The 23,283-nt window shown below is 38.5% G+C and overlaps 2 protein-coding genes and 1 long non-coding RNA gene across 4 annotated transcripts in view; 1 reads left to right on the top strand and 2 right to left on the bottom strand.

Annotated features, from left to right (window-relative positions):
- The first annotated feature begins 93 nt into the window (after positions 1–93).
- Positions 94–19,313, top strand: HPS3 (HPS3 biogenesis of lysosomal organelles complex 2 subunit 1). 2 transcript variants are annotated; one of them, XM_063167517.1, is made up of 17 exons: positions 94–369; positions 1,397–1,891; positions 3,153–3,339; positions 4,312–4,397; positions 6,054–6,246; positions 6,515–6,596; positions 8,371–8,525; positions 10,045–10,153; positions 10,363–10,544; positions 10,903–11,080; positions 11,731–11,961; positions 13,592–13,777; positions 14,959–15,147; positions 15,711–15,818; positions 16,172–16,378; positions 17,682–17,772; positions 18,908–19,313. In XM_063167517.1, exons 1-17 carry the CDS (start codon positions 147–149, stop codon positions 19,033–19,035), a joined length of 3,030 nt encoding a protein of 1,009 aa, XP_063023587.1. In that variant the 5' UTR covers positions 94–146; the 3' UTR covers positions 19,036–19,313. The 2 variants fall into 2 exon arrangements, with proteins under 2 accessions (XP_063023587.1, XP_063023588.1); XM_063167518.1 differs by lacking the exon at positions 94–369 and adding an exon at positions 466–755.
- LOC134423954 (uncharacterized) lies at positions 11,698–13,661 on the bottom strand. Its single transcript, XR_010029256.1, has 2 exons — positions 13,565–13,661; positions 11,698–12,323 (listed from the first exon to the last, which is right to left on the bottom strand). It is a non-coding gene; the product is annotated as an uncharacterized LOC134423954 (long non-coding RNA).
- CP (ceruloplasmin) overlaps positions 19,261–23,283 on the bottom strand; it is a 17,587-nt gene continuing 13,564 nt past the window's right edge. Inside the window, exons 15-19 of the mRNA XM_063167516.1 lie at positions 23,063–23,169; positions 22,140–22,356; positions 21,341–21,480; positions 20,776–20,938; positions 19,261–19,714 (exon numbers count right to left, since the gene is read on the bottom strand). Of these exons, the coding sequence (XP_063023586.1) occupies positions 19,644–19,714; positions 20,776–20,938; positions 21,341–21,480; positions 22,140–22,356; positions 23,063–23,169 (698 nt within the window). The 3' untranslated portion in view covers positions 19,261–19,643. The remainder of the gene's footprint in view (positions 19,715–20,775; positions 20,939–21,340; positions 21,481–22,139; positions 22,357–23,062; positions 23,170–23,283) is intronic.

Raw genomic sequence — 23,283 nt, 5'->3', positions numbered from 1 at the left:
CCCGTGCCGAGGCAGCCACATGGCCGCCCGAGCCCGCCCCGCGCAGCGCCGCGCGGAGGCGGCTCTGCCCCCCGCGGAAGTGCTGGGCGCCGCCCCGGCAGGCTGCGGGTGCCCGCTCCGCTGCCGCGGCGGAGCTTTTCGGGACCATGGTGCAGCTTTACAATCTGCACCCGTTCGGGTCGCAGCGAGTAGTGCCTTGCAAGCGAGAACCGGCGCACTTCTGCTGCGGCCAAGACGTGCTGTTCGTGGCCAGCACGGCGGCCAGCTGCAGGGTGGACGTGTTCACCTTGCGCGAACAGGGCCGCTGCGAGGCCCTGGGCTCCTTCGCCACACTGGGTCCGGTGCTGCGCATGGCGCACAGCTCGGCAGGTCAGTCCCCGCCATCGCTGGGTCCGTGAGTGCTCGGCCGGGGAAACCGGGACGCGTGAGGTCTGAGTGCGTGGAGCGGCCCTGGGGCTCCGCCGGGTGGGGATGAAGGGCCAGCAGGGCCAGGGGCCGGGGACTGCGGGAGGCGGGCGGAGAACAAAGCCGCTCGGGCTCTGCCGCGGAAGTAGTGCCTGGCCCTCCCGCCCGCGTCTCCCTCACGCTCTTTCTCAGGGTACTTCCGAGGCGGAGGTGGGGCGCACCTGCTGGAGCGGGCTGGCCTGCCGGCCGGGTAGGGAAGCGCGGGCCGGTCGCAGCGCCGGCAGCGCTCCGGCCTGCAGGGAGGGTGGGAGCCGCAGCTCCCTTCATCGTCTGCCTCCGCCTCGGTTGCGGTATGTGCACCTGCCCCTGACTGCTTTTTTCTTTTTTTTCTTTTTTTTCTTTTTTTTCTTTTTTTTCTTTTTTTTCTTTTTTTTCTTTTTTTTTTTTTTTTGGGGGGGGGGGAGGGTTCGTTGATTTTTTGTTGTTTTTTTTTTTTTTTTTGGCCGGGGGGGGGGATTGTTTGTTTTGTTGTTGTTGTTTGTTTCGGGTTTTTTTCTTGTTTTTTGTATTTTGTTTTTAGAGCACGGAATGGGGTGGTCGTTCCAGCCCATTCCACAGATTTTCGTGAATCTATTGGTCCTTTGCTTTCCATGGTCTGTAGAGAACAACACATTTCCTCATTAATGGATATCAGAAGGCGGGGAGGTGGAGGGAACCTTGTGTGCAATCACATCTTACAGAGAGGATTCACTCAGGAGTTACTCTGAACCTCTCAGTCTTTGCTTTTAGTAGTGTGTGAAGTGTGTGCCCCCTAGCAAAGAAACTTGTGCTTTGTATTCAGTTAGAGGAAAATTGGTGAAAACTGTTTTTGGAATTTTTTTGTAAGAGTTGAGACTTGAAGATGTTCTTTGTAGCATACTACAGCAGATAATGAGTTCAGAAGCTGTAATCTATTTTTAAATGATTATCAGTGTAGCTGCTTTCTTTTAAGGAGACTATCTGGTGACAATTGAAGAAAAAAGCAAAGCAACTTTCCTAAGAGCATATATGAACTGGAGATGCATGCCTGCAGGGAGTTCTCGCGTGTGTGTCCGGATGGTTGGTCACAAGATGGAAGAGTCATACAGTGAAGCCTTAAAAGAACAAATGTCAGTTGTTGAAATGCCACTTTCAGATCCTCCACTGTGCATTTCATGTTGTCCTGTGAATGGAGATCTACTTGTGGGCTGCAAGAATAAACTTGTCATATTCTGTTTGAAATACCGTGTCATAAACCAGAATTTGACTGTGTTAGATTTTGAACGCTCCTTAATTTTGCACATTGATAACCTCATTCCTGTCGAAGTTGCATTTTGTGCCAGACATATAGCTATAACAACAGAGCTGGATGTTCTAATCCTGAAACTGGAACTGGTCCAGCAAAGTGCAGACAGGACAGAGCAGTGTGCTCAGGGAGTCAGTGCACCAGAGAAGGCTATGGATGGAGGTAGGTGCTGAAATAAATTTTTAAATTTTTTTAATCTCCAAGAATCTGCTAATTGATTCCTGTTGTTCTGAAAGTAGTCTCAAACAAGGTCTTGGCCCTTCAGAAAATATTTCCAGATTGTCCTATCACTGACTATCAGCTGAATATTCTAGAGCATGAAAAGTTGCACCAACCTGCAGTTGGAGGTAACATTTCAAACAAATATGCCATTGTGCTCCACCTTTAGAAGATAGTACAGCCTCTGCAGACACAGAATTAGGTCCCTGTTTTAGGATGCCACAATGGGCCAAGTTAAAGTAGCAGTAGTTCAGTGTGCTGTGTTCAGAAAAATTATTCTATCAGTGTCACTGCCTAAGTAACTGGCTTACACAATGAAGAATGTTTCTGTGGTGATATCTGTATGCTTTTTTAACTGTTAGGATCACAACCTGCCATAATCAAGCAAATTCTCCTTTTTCATTCCTTTATCTTATTCAGGAGCTTGTCTTAGAATTATAGAAATCCCAGAAATAGATGTACTCAGGAGGTTTCATTCCTGTATATTGCAGGATATCAATCCATATGTAATCAATTATCAGTTCCCACTTTTCCAAACATATGTATCAGATCAACACCAACAAACCTTAGGAAGGTCCTTTCTTTATAATTGAAGAAACTTAAAAGGAGAGTCATTTAGAAATGGAAACTGTGCCTAGAAAACATTTATAGGTAGATAAGTCTTTTCAGATAGGGACAATATAAATGCAGTGTTCTTCACTGAATGAAGATGGGTCATTTCTCAGATAATGGTGTTCTCCCCCTGTTGTTTTTTTTTTATTACTAAAAACCACATAGAAAAGTTCTAGTTACCTTCTGAGTATTACTAGGGTTTGCTTTCCAGGACTTGAATGAGCTAAAGATAACACAGCTTCCTGTGATAGCTGCATTTGCCTTCTCAAAACCTCTTCAGCAAAAAGTGAGCATTTTTTGATGACCAGTCATTTGTGGAACTGGTTGCCGTTGACTCACCTTCTAGTGAGCAGTTTACCTGTTAGGGTTTTTTTTCCCAGAAATCTTGACTCTTAAGTATTCAGACTGTTAAGGCTTAAATAAGAATTGTTCCCATCTTCTAGTATGGCTGTTTTCAGAATCTGGTGGTTTGAGGAAGGCAATGCTAGCAGGGTAGCTGTAATTGGAGTATTTAATCAATATTGTCATACTATTTTCTTACTGCTGTGGTTGGAGTGGTTTGAACAATTAAGATAGCATTTTCATTGCTCAGGTGTAAAAGATGAAAGTCCTCCAACACATCCTTTACAGCTTGAATTAGATGAGTTCATCATATGTCAGAAGCCAGTGGAATTGCTTGGGGAACAAAGTAAGCTGTGTGAGATACCTGTCATACTGGAATCTACAGAGTTACCTGTGGAAGACACAAAGCACTTCCAAGTGCAGTATCTGCTTTTCAGGTATTACAGATGTGTTTTCCCTTTTATGGGTTAATTTACTACAAAAAAAACCAAACTGCATTGTGTATTTTGTCTTTTTGAAAGGAAACTCCTGATGTTTTGACTTCTGGGGTTTTTGTAAGCTTTGGTGTTTCTTTTGAACTGAGGAAATCCTGGGATACCGAGGAAAGTCCATTTTTTAGTATCTTGGAATATTTCAGTTGGAAGGGATCTGCAACAATCATCTAGTGCAATTGCCTGACCACTTCAGGAGGGAGCCACTCTTAAAGTATATTGTTAAGGGCACAGTCCAAACGCCTCTTAAACAGTGACAGGTCTAGGGCATCAGCCATCTCTCCAGGAAGCCTGTCCAGTGTTTCACCATTCTTGGTAAGAAAATGGTTCCTCACATCAAGTGTAACCCTCCCCTGGCACACCTTTGAGCCTTTCCCAGGATCCCATGGAGAACAGTTCAGCACCTGTGTCTCCAGGTCCCCTCCTCATGAAGCTGATTTAGTCTTCCTTTTTCACCAAAATTTCTATCAAAAGCTAAGGAAGAATTGATGCCAGGGTCCAACAGTGAATTCCAAAGCAAAGCAGGGAAAAGGATGACACATAATAGAAAAAAAATAGTGTTGGACATGGCATGGTGTTCCATATAGCTCAGTGGACTAAAAAGAAAGATGAAAAAAAAGATTAAATTGAGGTCAAAATCAGTTGTGGGATTTCTTCAGTGATGTCAAACTTTGACATGCATCTTGCAGACAAGCAAAGAGAGAGGATTTAGGTTGCAGGAACTCTATTAATAGAGTTCCATCTAACTGTACCATGTGCTTCTTTGCATTGCTATTAATGGTATTGGTAGTAGGAGGATGCATTGTTGTTGAGTGTTAAAACGTGAGCTTTGCTTCTTTTATCCAGTGCTGTTTACTTGTCCAAAGTATATAATCAATTTTTCACTGCAGTTCCATGATTTTTGGACTGTTTTCCTAGACAATTTGCGCCCGACCAGTCGCCTTTTGGGTTTTGTGAAGAGACTAAGTTGCACTCTGTTCAACTGCTTCCTGTATACCAGACAGGTAAATGGATATGCATGAATACACCATGGACTGTGTCACAGGAGGCTTGTGAAAGAAAAGAGCTTCATTGTGTATCCTCTTTCATACACTGTGTGTGATTTGTTTTTACATTGATTTGTTTTTAAATTGAGATCTTTTCTCCCTTTTCAATGATTTAAACTGAGCTTCTGTTAACAAAAAAGTATTTTAATTCCCCCAAGTTCTACATAAAACTTGAACTAAAATACCAATTCAACGCACTGTGTTGCAAACCAGTTACTCTTTACATTGCATTAATAAAATTCTCCTTATTATTACAAAATACTAGACTGTCACTCAGCCAGCTGAGGAAATTAGAGTAGTAAACCTTAATGATCACTAAGATACTGGTTACCTTTCTGAAGGGCCTTAATTAAAATTGGAAGGGATGAATGCAGATTTTAGGGGTTCACTAGCTCAAGCCGCAAAAGATCCATGGAAGAATTTAATGCTGTATGTTAGCAGTCAGATTTTGTATAATCATAGAATGTCCTGAGTTGGAAGGGACTCACAAGGATCATAGAATCCAACTCCTGGGCCTGTGCAGGAGAACCCTAAGAATCCCACCAAGTGCCTGAGAACATTTTCCAAATGCTCCTTGAGCTCTGCCAGGCTTGGGCCGTGACCACTGCCCTGGGGAGCCTGTTTCAGTGCCTGACAACCTCTGGGAGAAGAGCCTTTTCCTAATAGCCGACCTAAACCTCCCCTGACACAGCTTCATTCCCTCAGGAACTGCATGTAAAATGCTCTCAGATCTCTCCTCCGTCTCCTCCAGGCTGAACAAACCAAGTGTCAGCCACTCCTCCTATGGCCTCCCCTCCAGACTCTTCACCATCTTTTTAGCCCTCCCTTAGTCTCTTGTCTAATAGGTTTATATCCTTCTTGTATTCTAGTGCCCCAAACTGCCCCCAGGGCTCAAGCTAATGCTGCCCAGTGCAGAGCAGAGCAGGACAATCCCATCCCTGCCCCACCAGCAATGCTGTGCCTGATGCATCCCAGGATATGGTTGGCCCTTGACTTTTACTAACTCCTCACTCAGTTTGAGATGGTTTACTGTCTGCGAAGTAGCAATGCCTCATTTAACTTGCAGCTGGCTGAACAGAATGAACTACTTGCCGTTTAACTCCAGCTGTCTTATGCTCTTGTGTGATTTACAGGCTTTGTTAAGAGGGTCTGTAGAATATGATCACAGCTGTTACCTACTAAAGTGGCATCCTGTAAATTCTGCGATTTCCAGCCTTTCCTTCCCTTAAGTAATACCTACTTTTTTTGTGAGCTGCAGCTCTGGATGAGCATTCGTTCCAACTCAAAAGTAATTGTCTAAGATCAAGCTTTCAGTCCATGGATGCTTAGTTCTGGTGAATTTAGGACTCTCTAATGCTGTTACATCTATAGAATTTCTTCTCTAGGTGCTACATTCATATTTTGTGAAAATGCTTCCAAATGAGGTTATGTGTCATACAATTTTTTGACATATGCACTGAGCTTCATATAAAAGTTCTTTTTACTAGCTACTAAGAAAACTAGTCTGCAACTTGGGCAGGTTTGATTCTGTCCTTTAGGCATCAGGCTTGGAATGGAATTGCCGGGTTTTTATTTATGAAGCACATAAAATGCCTTTCTCATTACTATCTTTAGGAATTCCTGCAACAGCCTATGAGGAAACTGAGAACAAGAGAAAACTTCTGAGTCTCTTCTGCTTTTTCTCTTTACCTCATGTTGGATATCTCTACTCTCTTGGGAAGTTAGTAGAACTAATTTCTACTTACCAATATTCAGAAAAGTCAGAGCAGGCAGTCCTCACTCCACAGTTCCTACACGTCATTACAAGGTACTATGCTTATGGTTTTACTGGTAGTTTACTGTGTTTCTCTGTGCTGCTGTCCTTTCAAAGTTTTTTTCCGCTCTGATGCATCCTTCATAGCCTCCTGGAAATCTCTGGGCAGGCTCATGTGCTTGTTCAACATACTCTCCTGTGCTTGGGCTTTTAAGCCCATTTCTTCAAAGGAAAAAGAGCTGATTAACTGTAGTCTTGGCTACCTAACTTTTGCAAATCTAATTTCTTTCCTTCATTGTTGTGTTTTCTTCTTTTCCTCTAGTCAGAACCTGCAGTGCTTCACAGTGCGATGCAGTGCAGCAGCAGCTCGTAGTGAGGATCCATATATTGACACGACTGTGAAGGTACACCTCTCATTATCTCACTAATAGAATGGAAGTAGTGGTATGGCACATAGTTGACTTAAGGTTTAAAATCCTGTTTGTTTCTGGTGGCTGAACCAATATAATAACATCCAAAATGAGTAGCATGTTGTATTTTGGTGATCTACAGATGTCTCAAAATCTATTGTTGCCATGTAAAATTTTAGACCATTATAGAATGTTTTCAAAAACATGAAAAGCAATAAAATCACTTGTTTTTAAAACTAAATTCCATGCTTTTCTGTATAAAATTGAACAAAGGGTACAGAGTTTTCTTTTATTGTATAATGTTTCTCTCTCTTAGGTGTCCTTGAAAAAAACAGTTTTTCTAAGAGGCTTGTAGGCAATCAAACAAGTCTGCCACCAGATACTTAGGGCATGTTTTTCAGAAGGAGGACTTTTGATCCTTGGAGGTCTTAACTTTTCCCCTTCCTTAAATTGCTTATCAGTAAAAATCTATTGAATGTAAAGATTGTGATATACATGAATAAAAATAGTAGGAAAGATAGACAGAGTTATATTCTAAGGTAGCATTTAAGGATTTCTTCTGAGCATGTAGACAGCAGATATAAAGAAACCATAGGACATCAGAAGTTTTATAAACTTTTCAAGAACCAAACATGTATTCCCAGCTCTGGATAGGTAATACCAGCATGTGACACAATCTCTCCTGTCCATTCTCTAGTCTCAGCTTTCTGCATTTTTACTGTGCGTCACATTGACATCCATCATAGTTCCTGCAGTCAGTCAGCAGGCTGCCTCGTGTGTCTGTAGGAGTTTTGGAGAGGTGTGAAGGCTGCAGTCCTACACAGATTTCCTTGCTGCAGCTTGCCATCCACAGTGTGTCTACCCACTCTGGCATGGATCCATCCATGGGCTACAGTCCCTCTGGGACATCCCTGTGCTGGTGTGGGTTGGGTCCTTCATGGGCCAGTTCCCTCATGGGTATCCCTGCCCCAGTGTGGAGTTTGAAGTGTTATGGTGGTTATTTTTATTACTTGCCATTACTGTTTTTCCTGCTGTTTTTTTAAACCAGGTTTAGAGCTGCCTCATTCTGGGTCTCACGAGCCCAGGGCAGTCTAGAGCCTCCAGACCACCACTGTAGGCCTCCACCTCTTACAAGAAATTGAGGTGTCTTCAAAAAGCAGGTTACTCATGTAACGCTGTGTTGTCTTGTTTCACTATATATGTTAATTTGTAAGTGTAGTATTTTATCTTTTTAAAGCTGTAAATTTAGAATATTTCTGTGCAAATGAGGCTGCATTTTTCAATTTTAAGTCCAATATGGATGATAGCATATGTTTTACGTGAAAAGTGCATAGAACAAATTGGGAAAATAATACTGGCTATGTAAGGTAACAATAGGCAAGCAAATATAATACTTCTATCTGTAATTGCTTTTTATAAGCAACTCAGATTAAGGCTTTTATAATCAGCGGCCAAAATCAAACTAATCAGGATAAAGTTTTCTGTGTTAGGCATCTATTTCAGGTTCAATTATTTTGAGAAACATAGCTGAAACTGTGCAATTGCTTTGAAGAGTGAAATAAATTTTTTTCCACTCATTATTAAATAATTCTTGTCAGGCCTTTATGAGTATTTTTATTCTTGCTTATATGATGCACTCAAAGTTAGGAAAGCTAGTGGATGTTCTTAATGTCAGATCATTGTACAAAGGTTACTTTTTTTTCTGATTTATTTAAAAACTCAATGTGCGTACCAAGTGAAATTACAAAAGAGTCACTTTCCTTTATAGGCTTGTCCACCTGTCACACTGGATGTCTGTACATTAAGAATGCAGCTTTTTATAGGACCAAGAGCTATCTGTCATTTCAAAAACCATATAATTCTTTTGACTAAGGCAGACACAGAAGATATTACTGAAAGAAGAAAGCCTACAAGAAGGATGCTGTAAGGATTTGTATCTTTTAGGGAGCTGGTACTTAGAGCTCTGTGTACAGTGTTGAACTTGTGGATATTGCAATTTAAGAGAGGTTCTTCTGTTGAAAAACTCTTGAGAAATAGTTGCCTTCTAAGTGACTGAGAAGAGCAATCAAGCTTTTATTTTTTTCAATTCTATTGTATTTACTGACATAGAAGAAATGAGCATAAAGTCACAAATGCCTGAAATCAACAAAATGTTAAAATAGCATTACTAAGAATTTATCATGAGAATTTACAAAGTATTTATCTTGAGAAAAATGTAGAGTACCAAAAATATGTAGTGCCATAGCTACAGGTTACAAAATATGTCACAGCACAAAATGAAATGTCTTATCTTTGCCTAAGGGTTCTTGCCAAGAAAGTTGTGAGGATCACTGTAGTTATCAATGACAAAAGTTGGTCAGACTTCACCCCAAGTTACAGTTGTAGCCTGTGTGTAGCCAGAGGTATATCTGACTTTTTAAAAGTTTCCAAGGAAACTGCTATTCCCTTTCCAGTTTTGAAGGCTTTTCATAAAACAGCTAAGGAGCTGTTCTAAGCAGTTATTCAGAAACCACATTTATTAAAGTCAGTTTAAGTTAATTAACAAGAGTGGGACAGCTTTAGTTGATTGAGGAGTTAGTTGACCCAGTATTTCATAAAGTCTAGAGCAGACATTATTCAGAAGAAGATAAGGAGAAGCCTGTAAGGAAACATGACTATTCCAAATACTGTAGTTTTCTTGTATAAAGCACATTTTCTGCCAGTTGCATTGTTTCAAATATTCAAATATTCTATCAAATTGACATTTGAAGAAGATACACTTTTTGCCTTCTGTAAAAAATGTAATGGACAAATACTAAGCTACGTAGCACAATAATTTGATAATAAAGATGTAAAAATCTTCTCATCTGTACAGTTAAAATAAAATTTAAAAACAGAACAAAAAGAGTCTGTTTTCCCACAGTGTTTTTAACCTCAGGGCTTTATAGACCAAGCCAAAGTTTTAGAATAAAAGTATTCTGATACCTCTTTATCCCATGTGTTGGCAAACACTTTGATAGAGCTGCAGGGGCAGCCATGCACTAAATCCTTACAGGAGATTAAACAGCTAATTTAAATTACTTAACTGTTCAAGGTGTGGTTGGATAAGGCTCTGGGTAGTCTGACCTGTTCAGTGAGTGGCATCCCATGCCTATGGTGGGAGGGTTAGAGCTAGATGATCTTTAAGGTCCAAGCCAAGCCATTTGATGATTCCATGTTTCCTGATACTCCCTGGTGTTAAGCACAGGAGATGTAGTGGACAGTTCTGATGATGACTCTTATGTGTGAACATGCCTATCCCTGTTCTGTTATTAGCCAGTATGACTTAAATTCACAGCTTAACTCTCCAGCACTTACGTGTCTGCAGACACACCTATTTATGCATTTGAATTACAAAATGAGTGGGGGTTTTTTGGTTGCATAGTGTTTATTTCAACACTGACAACTCAGCATTTTTCTCTAGTTCCAGAAAGACTGACCACATCAAATCCAGAACAAATTCTGAGTCAGAGCCGGGTTGGAATTTATATATTATAAACACTGTTTCAACAATTCAGCTTTACAGAGAAATGGTATGCTCAACTCCTGCCTTTGTTATTTGCTAACTAAAAATAAGTACTGCTAGTTAATCTCTGATGCATGTCGTTGCTGAATATGGTGTAATATATTTCTTGTGAAAAACCCATAGTCCAATTTCAGACAGATGCTGTCCTCATTAAAATTATTCCTGTATATTCTTAATTTTTGTCAGTAGCCTAAGTATATGCTGTGTCTGTTCTAGGTAGAATATAGTAGAACTTATGAAAATGTTAAAACTGAGAGCTGCATCCATCTTTTAAGTGAGGCTCACTTACTGATCAGAGCAGCTATAATGGACCCTCATTTCCTTAAATCAGATGAGAAGGAAGATCTTCTGAGAGCATTCAGAGAAAGTTGTGCCTTCTTAGGAGACTGCTACAGCAGGTATGTTTTAGATGTCAAAGTGGCATAGGCATGTGTTTCCAGTGGTGTAAACTTAAAATGAAAATCCATAATTCTTTGCTATTTTACATTAATATTGCATATGTCATCCAAACCTTTATGTTTTACAAAACCAGCTTAGTCTAGTCTTCTTTTCTGGTTGTCTTTTTTGTCATTAAACAGAATTATTCAGAATTATGTTGAATTCAACAGAATTATGTTGAATGTGAACAATATATGCAGATAACTGATGTGCCTGTGACTTTGTTTGATGTACTTTTAGCTCTTACAAAGAGTGATGGCAAAAGCATTGCCCTTAGTTGTTTTGTTATTTTTTTCCTTCCTCTCTTATTTCCTTCAGGTTTGACACAAAGGATTACCACCTTGCTTTGCCGTACTACAGAATGTCAGGTTTATCCATGACTGAAGTTTTAAAGAGACTAGTTTCAGAAGGTGATGAAATACAGACATATGAGAGAGGATTTATATTTTACTTAACTCATTCTCTTAATGAAGACTCGAACGAAGAATTAAGTAAGGTAGAAATAATTGGTTTATTTGTAATCTGCTAATTTAGTTCTGATTTTAAGAATTGTGTATCAAATATTAATCACTTTCCATTTGAAAATGCTGAGCTGCTTTTTTAGTTTTACAGTTATTCTTTTTCACATTATTTTTATTTTCCCACTGTTGTTGAATAGCAAGCAGCACCTGTGATGATTTGGACTGCATTCAAGCAACGTCTTACACGTTTGGCTATCATGATGCATGTTGCTATGATCTGGTTCCCACTTGCACAGAGACGCTTCTGGTTCAGGAAAGCCCTGCCTCAAATTTCTGTCATCTTCCATTTCTGTAGCAAAACAAGCTGTTTCCTTTGATCATTGCTAAATTATACCAATTGCTAAAAACAATTCATTTTGATGGTAGATGTTCTCCTAGCATGCCAGAATGTGAGTTGGATCACTACCAGTTAGAGATCCTTTACTTTTACCAGTAGGGAGGAGAGAGGCAGGAAAGGTGCTGTGATTTGATAGCTAAGCTGAACTTGTCTGTTTTTAAAAACAGACAAGTTTTTAAAAAAAACTTCCACAAAAACCAAAACAATAGAACTGCAGTACTTTCAAATGCCGTAGAAAAATGAACATCTGAAAAGTTCTGAACTGTCAAATGGCTTTTATTTCAATAGGAATCAGGAAGTAAAGTTCTCCAGATACTGTATCTTGCGGACCCTGTGCAGCTGCCTGATATCCTTTGCAGTCCCAGCATGAGAAACATATGTCCTTTGACAGCTGTGAAGTATCTTCAGAAAGTAGAAAAGATGATGCCATCAGTGGTCCTGACACTTACTAAGGCTTTCTTTGCTCTGAAAATGGGAGACCTGGCAATGTATGAACATGAAATGCACTCCTATAAGGAGGTAAAGTATGCCAAGAGCATGAGCTGTTCATGCTTTACAAAGTCCAGGGCAATAGTTTGACTTGTAGTTGCATTTTACAGTAAAAGAAGCTTCCAGTCACTCGTCTTTCTCCTGATAGGCTGTGTAGGCTCCACTGGATGTCTGCAGTAACAGTAGAACAGAGGGCTGACATACACTGGGACTGTACAGTTTGCCCTACAGGTAGGGTAGTCTTGTCTTGGCAAAAACTTACAAAATAAGCAAGTTTTGAAGCTCTTTATTCTTAATCAATTAGATGTTGTTTTACTGGGATGTAACCAACTCTGCCAGTGCTCTTCAGCTGCATGGGAGGATTGTATAGTAGCATTTCTTCACCTCTCCACCTGAAATTAATATGTGATATGCCCATCTAAACACCTGTATACAAACAGCCATTATAAAATTTTTCTTGAACAGAATATTTGTTCATTGTTCTTACAAACTGAAGTTTCTGTATACAGTTTCACATCTTATGTGGAATCAAAGCACTTAACTCTTATTAAGACCAGATCAGAACCTACTTCAGAGCTATGAAATTAATAATTCCTCATCACTGGGGGCAGAAATGTTAGTGGAGCTGTCTCTGCCACAGATGTTCACATTGTGTGAGACCAGTCTGTAAATTACTTCTTGTTGAGTTTGATCAAGACTGTGGAATATTAAAAGGTAGTAAAGACTTTTTCTTACAGTGGAATATTGGGAGTCTAAACACTTTTGAAATAAATGGATAGCTGTTTCAAAGTTAGATATCGTGCTTTGGTGGAAAAAGTCCTGCAGAGTTTTTAAAGTTAGCTGGTTTTGAGTTGCAGGATCGGAACTGTGGGGAGCTGTTTCAAAAATTATATTCAGCACCACCTGCTTTTGCAGCACGATCAAGTGAAATTGTCATGTTGTGAGCAAACACGCTGTATGGATGTTATTTTGAGAATAAGGTGGCTTAGGCTTGAGTGCTTTTGGTTGGATTTTCTTTCTTTCTGATCTGATCTGTTAAATATGTTCTATTGCTCTTCACCTTTAAAAAAGCATTTTATTTCAAAGTAGGAAAAAACACTTTCAGAAAACTACTCTTAATATTTCTTCTAGGTCTGCCTTATATGTCTTGTGTAATTCATTTAATTTACTTAGGCATTATTTTGCCACTGTCTTTAAAATGGGAATAATATGTTATATTCACCTTCATAAGCACTCAACTCAAAATAGCTTCCTGTTACACAAAGTGAAGCACATTTTGATCATTGTTTCAGGGGTATTTTCAAAATAAAAATCACACTTCTGCAAAGTAGACTCTTGAAATGTCAGCCAGTGATTTTTCAAACCACCCTGTATATCAAATGTCTTGGATTACTTAGTGAAATCCATTTTATGTACACACTAACTCCATCTTTCAACTGAATATTACTTTCAGTGTTCAGGTACAAGGCCTGTTTTTCTGGAGTTGCTGCTCCAGATGTAGTTTGGATCTCTGGAGAGCTACTCTGTGAATTGCAGAAAGGATTTGCTTTCTTCCCTGCTTCCATTTAAATTTCACTGCCAGAGGAAATACTGAGTTTACTGAGTAGAATAATCTATATATTGAATTCTTTACCTGATTTGTATCTGTTGATGTTTGTAGACAACACTGGCTTGCGGCTTCATTGGGCAGCCACGGCTCCTGCAGCAGCGTAAGGAAGGAATTGTTACACCAACTGAGTTTGCTGTTCACCTGAAGGAGACGCAGCCTGGTTTACTCGTGGCTGCCACTGTGGCTTTACATGAGAACAGTAAAATTGAACTAGAAGAAGCAGATACCTTTTTCAAGGTTGGCCTGTGATCATGTCTTTGCTTCTATTTTTTTCATAGTGATACTGTTGTGGGAAAGAAAAGCAGCCCAGCTGCTCCTTCACTCACATTTCAGCGTTTCTTTAGAAAGAGCGAGATGACAGGTGGAGATATTCTAGTCATGATAGATGATTACAGAGTCAGAAACAGTACCTTATGGAATGAAATACTGGTTAAGTAAAGCAAAAAAAAGAAAACAAGAAACCAACCCATTAAGTTCTTTGCTTTTAACTTGTCATTTGAATGGAAAATACCCTGATCTCAAAACCCTTTCGGTGGCTTCCTAGTAATTGAGCTTTATAAGACCATGGAAATGTTACAGAATCTGGATAAATTAATTCCATAATCTTCTTTTAAAGAAATCTTCAGAATTAAAACATACTTCTAAAGAATACGACTTAAATATGTAACAGATATGTAATGTTCTGATGATCTGTATAAATCAGTGAAAGAAAAGTATATGTCTGCAGTTTATAAGAAATACCAATAGCTTTTCTAGTGTTCCTGAAGTTTTCTTTCTCTCAACTGGGACTAGACAAATATGTTTTTCCTTTATCTACAATGAATAGCAACACTTGGCTTAAAAGATGTGTTCTTCAATGTAAGTGTGTTGCAGTCTTAAGTATATCTGTTACTGTGAAAGACCTATATCAAAAAGAACAAGTCACCAAGTTCCAATTAGAGCCAGTGTTGTTGTTTAAAACCATTTGGAAACCAAGTAAGAATTCTTTTTGCTAGCACAGCAGATCCTAAATCATCTTCCTTGTGGGTTCTACCATGATGCCCAGCTGAACTACACAGCAGATGTTATAATGGACTATAGAGACTTCTTTTCAAGACACTTACTTGTCTCTCGGCATATGTAAAAATGCTCCTCATTAGCAGACTGTAAATACTTGCTGACAGTTGTACTGACATTTCTGGCAGTAGAGTTAATCTTGAAGAAGAAATCAAATCTGTTGGTCAGAATTGATTACCTTAAAATCATCTAATGAACTTTTTACTTTGCATAGCAGTGTATTACATAGAATCACAGGAAAAAATGAAATCAAAATTCTGCTTCTAGTAAAAGTGAAAAACAGTTCCTCCTATTTTTTCTAACTTTTGCTACTAATAATCACCATAGTCTAACTTGCTGTCTTCTATAATTTTTGTTCTTAGATGCTGTGTAATAGCAGTGAAAACACTATTCCCCAGCTCCTGGTGGATTTCTGGGAAGCTCTTCTTGTAGTGTCCTCTCAGGAAAAAATACTTCAGGAGCTCCTACTGAGGGTTACTTCTCAGTATGTTCAGAGAATATCAAAGAAGCAACTTCCTGAGACTAAGCCATTGAAAACAACAGAGGATCTAGTAAGTTGTAAACCACAGAGAGTAAGTTTTAGGACTGCAGTGTTAGGACTCCACAATCTATCCAAGTACTATGCTTAATATTTTAATTCTAGATAGTTTATCTCTTAAAAGAAGCAAGAGTGAAATAAAATAAGGTGATGTGCAGTTACAAATTAGTGCTTCTATCTTTGGCCAGTCTTGCTCCTTGGGGACATTTGCAAATACACTTCCAACAGGAGTCAGCTCTGCATAGAAATAAGGGTTAAAACAAAACAGTGAGAATTTGTCAGGTGGATTATTTACAATTTTACTAAGCTAACTAAATGAGGAAATCATGTGAATGATGAATTCTAAAGAATTGTGAACAAGAAAGCTGAAATACAGACGTTAATAGAAGTTATAAATAAATAGAAGTTTCCAGTGTATTTGTTATTAAATTGTACAAATCAGGAAAGAAGGGGTAGGTCCTCTTCTAAATTATACTATTTGAGATTAAATTTTTCTTTACTCACAATGAGCTTCATACGGTACTGTCACTAACAGAAATGTTTCTTCTTATTGCAACTTAATTCTGTCTCATATAGATAAATTCCTGCAGTCATTTTGGGTTGATTGTTCCATGGATAGCTTCCATAATGTCAGTGGGATGTTCATCTGACAAAGATTACCATGAAGACATCTCAAGACTACAGGTATGAAACAAGTATTACATCTTACTGCTTTACATCTTAAATCCATTTTGCAAATATTCATGATTCTGTGAATTACTTTCTCCAGCAGACTGTCCTTCTTCCCCCCTAAGCTATCCAAGTCAAAATAAAAGGTTGACTGAAATGATGCAAGAAAAAAATACTGAAGAGTTCTGTTGATAACAGTATTTACATTTGCATCTACTCTAAACTTGCTTTCCCAATTTTCAGCAATATTTATTAAAGGAAGTATTATTTCAGGAGTATTCGAGCAAGTAAGGGCTTTTCTTCTAAGGTTATGGTTAGCATTTTTTGCAATGTTTGTCTTAAATCCAAACAATACTTCTTGTCTGCAGTCTCTTTTATGCAGTCAGTCAATCAATATAGCTTCAGTGCTGCCTGTTTTGGAGCCCCTGACAGAGGCTGACAGCGTTGGCCTCGCTGTCCGTGTTCTCTGCAATACCCGTCTGGGCAACTACGAGGCAGCCATTGACCAGCTGCTCACAAGGTGTCCTGGGGCAGCTGTGATCTACGCTCAGCATGAGCTGAAAGGTGACACTCAGGTGGGCTACTTTCAATACAGTATTCACTGTCATTTGGGGTTTTTCCCAAACTGAAATGCTCTGTGTACAGATGGACTCTAGATGGATCACATAGCCTAGCTTTCAGGCAAAGTAAATTGCTTAGCTTGCGTTCCACCTCTTCCTTGGTGTTTTAGTTCCTTAACCCAGTCCTCAGTAATTGTAATGGAATATTTTTTCCCTCCAGTTTCTTTTGCCACTTACACTATTCACTGAGGTAAACTTGAAGCATAGTCTTTTTAGATGGTACAGTGCCTCAGAAAAAAGAATATGTTCTTTTTCTGCTGTAAATGAAAAGCTTATTTTTTCTCACTGACTATGTTCTGAATTGTTTGTCAATGTTTATAAAGTGAAATCTTAGTAGTAAGCTGACTGACAAGAGAACATGGTCCCTTGAATAAAATTGCACTAAGTATGTTCTTCCTGTGTTCTAGTGACATCTTCTGACCTTCTAGCAATCAGAATGGTACCAGTACACTAGTGGAAAGATTATATCTTTGTGTCCCATTTTCCCATTACACCTCTGTACAGTTTTAGCGTTGGAACTGAATTTATTCTAGTGTTCCAGGACTACAGGAAGTAGTCAATAGAAGTAATTTCCATTTCCCAGCACAGCAACTCAATCAATTGTATGGAGCTCTGCTGACCAGAGTCAGGAAATGTGATCTCTATCAGACAGGTGTACTAGAACTCTATTCAGAACCAGATTTGAGCTTTTTATTCAGATCTGGAAATCGTTTCTGTGATTGTTCCCACATTAGAGTAGAATGTGAGGTTGCTGTACTGCATCTGAACACAAGTGAAAGAAAATAGTTACCAGTTTTAAAGGAGGAAAGAAATCCCTTTCCTTCTCTCCATTCTTACCTACAAAATTGTGCACAAAACCTAATTTACTACTTCAGCTGTTGAAATGAGATACATCAGGTCAGGAGACAGAGCAATGCTATTCACCACTTTCCATTAAGCTGTTTTGAGAGAAAAAATTCTCTGACTGAATTGGTATTGCTAATTAGGTGACTGTTTTTGTCTTCTAAACTTTGTTCTATAGAGGTATGAGGGACACTCTATAAAGAGCAGAAAAAAGTTACACTGAAGATTGAAAAACACAACATATGCAAAATCACTGCATTTCTAAGCATTATATAAACGAATTACTGAGTTCATAATAACTGACCTGTATTTGTACACATCTGAGCTTAGTTCAGGTTATTTTTAGCAGGTCTTTCATACTCTTAATTTCAGTCCTTGTTCATTTATGCGTTTACTGTTGGATTTTGTGGATTAGGCTCTGTGGTGGAACAAGCTGCTTCCTGAACTTTGCAAGAGAACTAGACTTACTGGAAATGACTGCCCCGTTCTTATTTCATCACTCAAAGGTAAATCAACTGGTTGTGACTCAACTCTAGAAGGCTATGTTCATCAGCTAACATTCTTAATAACTGTTCAGACTAAGGACTACTGAGATGATAATTTGAAAAAAAAGGGGTCTTTTTCTTCAGTTAAAGCTAATGCAGTAGCAGTAGCAATAGCAGCCTATTTGGTCATTAGAGTTCTGCAATGTAGACAGTGTAGCCTCATAAAAATCAGGGCATTAATTTTGTATTGAAAACAGGTAAATTGTTGTAATCATACTCTTTCTGTATAGGTAAGGAATAGACAATTTAAAAAGCCTACTAAACAGAACTAATTCTGATTGTTTTTTTCTAGGCTAAATGACTATATCATTCTTAGGTAATAGGCTGTTAGTGATAACACAGGGGAGGCTTAAGTGTGTGTTGATGATTAGTTCATAGACTAAAGAAAACAGTATGTTAATACTAAAAGTAGAGAAATTCACCCTAGTAGTTCTGTAGTCCTATCATTACACATTTGTAAGAAATTAATAATATTGTGTATAGCTGAGGGGCCAGTGTGATTGTTTTGAGAAATTAGGAATATTAAATAAAGCACATATACCGTTCAAAGTATGCTATTGGAATGCCTGAGAAAAACAGCATTGTGGCGTTGCATTGTGCAGCACAGTTCTTGTAATGTCCTGGATTCTGGTGCCAGCAGTTTTTCTTTGATTTATTTTCATGCAGTAACTGTGTTGTAATTGCATAAGAACATACCATTACACAGCTTGGTCTGAGAAGCTTCTTGCAGAGCATCCAGTTTTACAGATAGTGTTGAGTGAGGATACTAATAAGATTTCTAGGGCTTGCTTTGCATTTCATGCAAAACATGTGAAATACTAGATCAGACTTCATTAGTGTTAGTGCCATGTGTAGACCCGATGTGTCTTGTTAGATAGAGGCTTGTTTTTGATTGAAGTCATAATTTCAGTTTCCTTTTTAGATGTCCCATAGTTGTGTTTGCGCACAAATGGCTATGTCTCAAATATCATTCCAGTTGCGATATTTAAATAATTTGATTATTTTAATTAATAATTACATTGTTAATGCTTTGGATTTTTTTCTTTGTTCCAAACTCAAAATACCTAAACAATATTTTCTCCCCTGCTCTGAGCAGAAACTTTATCAATTGTTGCAATGGAACTGGAGCTAAGGGATTTCCTCAGTCTTCTACCAGGAGATGGAACTGCAGCATTTTTTCTGCCACATCTTCTTCACTGCAGCCAGAGGAAGCTGCTGACCTAAAACAATGACCTGTGGACCTGCTGTTCACTCAGCTACAGTGTGGTGTAATAAAAAAGTAAATGAAACAACCAGTAGAACTCCTTATAAGGTACTGCGAGCCTCCCTTCACATACATCTTATGTCAACTGCAGAAGGACAGTTGTTTCCTGAGGCAAAGCATCTGTGTTGAAGCTAATTCTGGTGCCAAAGCAGCTAGGAAATAGAGACTCTGTAGTACAACTGAACTGTTTTCTAAACATTTACTACAGACGTACTAATAAAATGTGACAGTATGATGACTGATACCCCAAATTGTGCTGTTACTCAGGGTTATTTGCAAACTTTAAAAAAAAGTACATTTCATTAGCTCTTCTGTGTTCCTCATCTGCTAAATAACATGCATTAGCCATCACCTAGAATATGTTTCGCTTGCAAGATACTGTTTTCATTTACAGAAACATATATTTATAAGCTGTTACATTCATGTAGCTGTTTTAGTCTGTGGTTCTTTTCTTAGCCACGGCCATTATGCGAAATCTTCCAAACTGTGCAGAGATGAGTGGTCCAGAAGAATATTTTCCAAGAAATTAAGGTAGACTTTGGAGTATCACTGTGTTAAAATGCTTTCATCATTCTTGAGTGCCTGGCACGCCTTTACGCTTGAACTGATTGAATAATCTTGGGAACAGAGACTGCGTGTCTAGAGGGAGAAAAATAGCTTTATTGTACATTTCATCAAAAGAACAGTCTGTGCATGTAGCCAGCAGAGTCCAAAATGAGCACAGGGGGTTCAAGTATGTTCTGGACATTGTGAGTTAGATTTAAAAACAACTTTAAGATGCAATGAGGGTTACATTTCAATGCAGTCTAGATGGTTAATAATAAAAAAAATCTGATGTACCGCTGATCCAAGTTGAAAGTCTGTTTTTACATGTCTTCCTGTATACTCTTAAATGAGCTTTGTTATTGTCTGGACATCTGGCATAACATACTCTGTAACATACTCAGTTTTAGTGTTTATAAAATTGAATTAGGTTCTGTTTCATATTCCAGTGGTTTATCAAATAGAATTAGATTTTCTGTTTAACATTGCATTCTGTATTTTTTAGTATAGCTAAAATGTAAATCACATGGTTGTATATATATACATACATCACATATTTTGAATTATTTCTACTGTTCTCTTTCTCTCAATACCTGTTATGCTCTGTCTTTTGAGTACCGAAAAATGTTGGTTTTAAAATTGAATTAACTTTTTAGAAACAGTAACTTTTCTTCAAAATTCAAGTTTTTTCACTGGTGATATTGCCAGAGCAAGGTAATAGTGTCCGTAAAGCTACAACATGCCCTTGAGAAAGTAAACACTGTTTTAGTTTTTCAGTACTTCATCTGTATGGGGATGATGAATTCATCTGTATTTATCAGTGTTGCTTGTTTTAACAAAGATTGAGGTGAAGTCTGTCACTACTGGGTACAGAAATACTCTGTCTCATGAAGAATTCTTTTTAAATAAAAAAATCTGTCATGTAGATATCATGGATGGTAAGTTGAAGTAATAGTCAGTTATCATCCAGTCCTTTAACTACTTCATTTTCCTGAGCAGCGCTGAAGGAAGTATGACCAGGTTGCCTGCAACATCTTAGCTTCTAGACATGGAATACTGCTGGGTGCCTGAACTGGTTCTAAGTATGCTGGCCTGTCTGTGAGCCCCATTGTGCATCTTAAAACATAACAAACGTTACCAAGCTCGGTGCCTCTTACCTTCCTTTGGGAGCACGGTGTAGGTCGCTTCCATGCCTGCGTGGATGTGGTCGGTAACATGACAGTGCAACAGCCAGGTTCCAGGGTTCTCTGGGGTCATTTCCACAGTTTGAGATGTCCCAGGGAACAGATCAAAGACATCGGCCCGGTAAACCCCTGTTTGCTTCAAGACAAAAAGAAGCGACAGTTAAACTGTGTTAAGCACACGTTCTGTGTATCATTTCTGCTGAAACATCACTTTGTACATCCACTTCATGCTCCAAAGTTTAATAAACTAGCAACTAAGTGGAAATGAAGGAAAACTATAGCTTTTGTCTTACCACAGCCATGAAAAATTCACAGCTATCTTACTGAAATAATTTCTGAGGTTACCAGTGAGCGAATGCTGCTGGCAGATATTCTCTGGCTCCTGTATGTTGATCAAATACAGGTTTGAGGCATAAAACCCTTACGGCCAAAGTACAAGCCCTGCTTAATATTGCAAGATGACTTTTCACCACAGATAACAGTCCCTGATATTTGACTTACTTCTCATTCTTAACACAGCAAGAAAAAGACCTGATACCTTGTAGTCAAAGCTGTGGCCGTGGAAGTGTACTGTGTGAATGTCTATCTCATTGCCCATTCCCATCAGATACCAGCTGACATCATCTCCAACACGCATGGTCAGGCCGTGCAAATTTCCAAACACCTTTCCATTAATGGCTAAAAAGAAGGAAAGTAAGACAGAGAAAACAAATAAGATTTTGTGTATCATGTATTGTTATCTCTAATATAATACAGATTGAAAGATTTAAAAGCCAATGCCAAATAAAAGTAATGGCTTTGGAGGGTACATGATGAATGGTTGTGTTTATGTTCCCCATTAAACCAGAAAGAAAGACGTAATAAAGAAAATGTCTTTGCTGTACATCATTGCTAATGTTGCAGTTTTTAAAGAGCTGTGGGAATTGCAGGTCTTTATTTAAAGATCTGCAGTTCCTGTCAATCTTTGTAGAAGAGTAAGCTTTACAAAGACATGCTTTCAGGATTCACGTAGACTTTCCAACATATCCAGAGCAATTGTTTGCTGACATCAAATCAGAACTTAAAATTTCATTTTTATTCTTTCTCTACTAAAACTTCACCATAATAATATACCAGGGCATTTTGTTGTTGGTAAGGGTTTTTTTAACTTGTGAAAAAAAAGTCATTCACTGGCATTAGCAGTGTTTTCAAAAAAAGTTTGAGTGAAGTTTTTCAGGCCTTCTGTCCTGGAACTGGAAATTCAAGGGACTGAGAAAGTTGAATTTATATACATACACTTTCAAATACATAATTTTGTAGAATTTGCAGAGCTATATGAACTAAATTGGGAAACATACCATGCATTTTATTACTTTCAAGGAATCTCTCATCCTCTTTGTCAACAAGGTGTGGGTTGGTAGAATACATTTTAATGTTTTCATCCAAGTACCATGACTCATTTTCATCAAAAACCATAAAGAGAAGAGCAAACTGAACTTTCTTTTTAGTATGGAATGATGGCAGGTAATGTCTGTGACACACAATGAGTGTGCCTAGTAATCCACTATAAGTGTCCTGAAATGACAAATGAAAACCCACATAACTGGAAGATATAACTAAACAGAAGTACTTTCCATGACATGCAGGAATCCTTTTACTATCTTCACAGCTATCAGTATCTGGGAAGAAAAGAAGCCAATGTCAAAGAAAGTTATTTCTCCACTGTTACATGTTACGCAGAAATCAAGTTCAATGAAGACTATTTTCATCTCTTGTTATAAACATTTCTTCCATATTAATTTACTGGTCTTTTATCAAACTATTTTTATAATTTTGAGCTTGATTTCCATTCAAAATATACTTGTTGACACTGTTTGTATTTATTGAGACAACGGCAAGAATACATTCATTTCCATTAAAAATACTATGTTAAGCTAATTCATGTTTGGTAAAAAATGGCAGAGTTGTGTTTCATAGTTGCATTTCAGTTTTCCCCCAGATGACTGATAGATATTGAGCAAGCTATGAAGTGTTAGCTTTAAGAAGGGAATGTGAGATGATCTACACTAACAGCAGAACAACCAGGAAGAAAACCATGAATGTCTGTAGCATTGAATTTCTGCCCTGATGTTCTTTCAACTTGCCTTCAAGAAGCATATAAATTCAAAGGTATGGTAATAGGGGAAATACCTTAGCAGAGAAAGCAGAAAAGTTTTCAAACTCATCTACGTTGACTATATCTATGTTGGAGACACAAACAAAACTGATATCAATAATATACCTTAACGATGTCCACTGTTGAATGGTATGGCCACGCAATACAGTGTGAATCTCCTCTCCCAGGACTAGATCTCTCCGGGATTTTCCAAACATACATTGTTGTATCACCTGAATTAAATAAGTATCAATTAATTTTTGAAGTTTTCAATGTGCTGACCCAGGTGGTCATCATGAAGCAGATGTTATTTCCATTTACAGTTTATTATATTTGTCTTGAAGTTC

The sequence above is a fragment of the Melospiza melodia genome, chromosome 12 (assembly GCF_035770615.1).
Source record: "Melospiza melodia melodia isolate bMelMel2 chromosome 12, bMelMel2.pri, whole genome shotgun sequence".
In the NCBI taxonomy this organism is placed as follows: domain Eukaryota; kingdom Metazoa; phylum Chordata; class Aves; order Passeriformes; family Passerellidae; genus Melospiza; species Melospiza melodia.
This window is presented reverse-complemented; position numbering and strand designations above follow the sequence as displayed.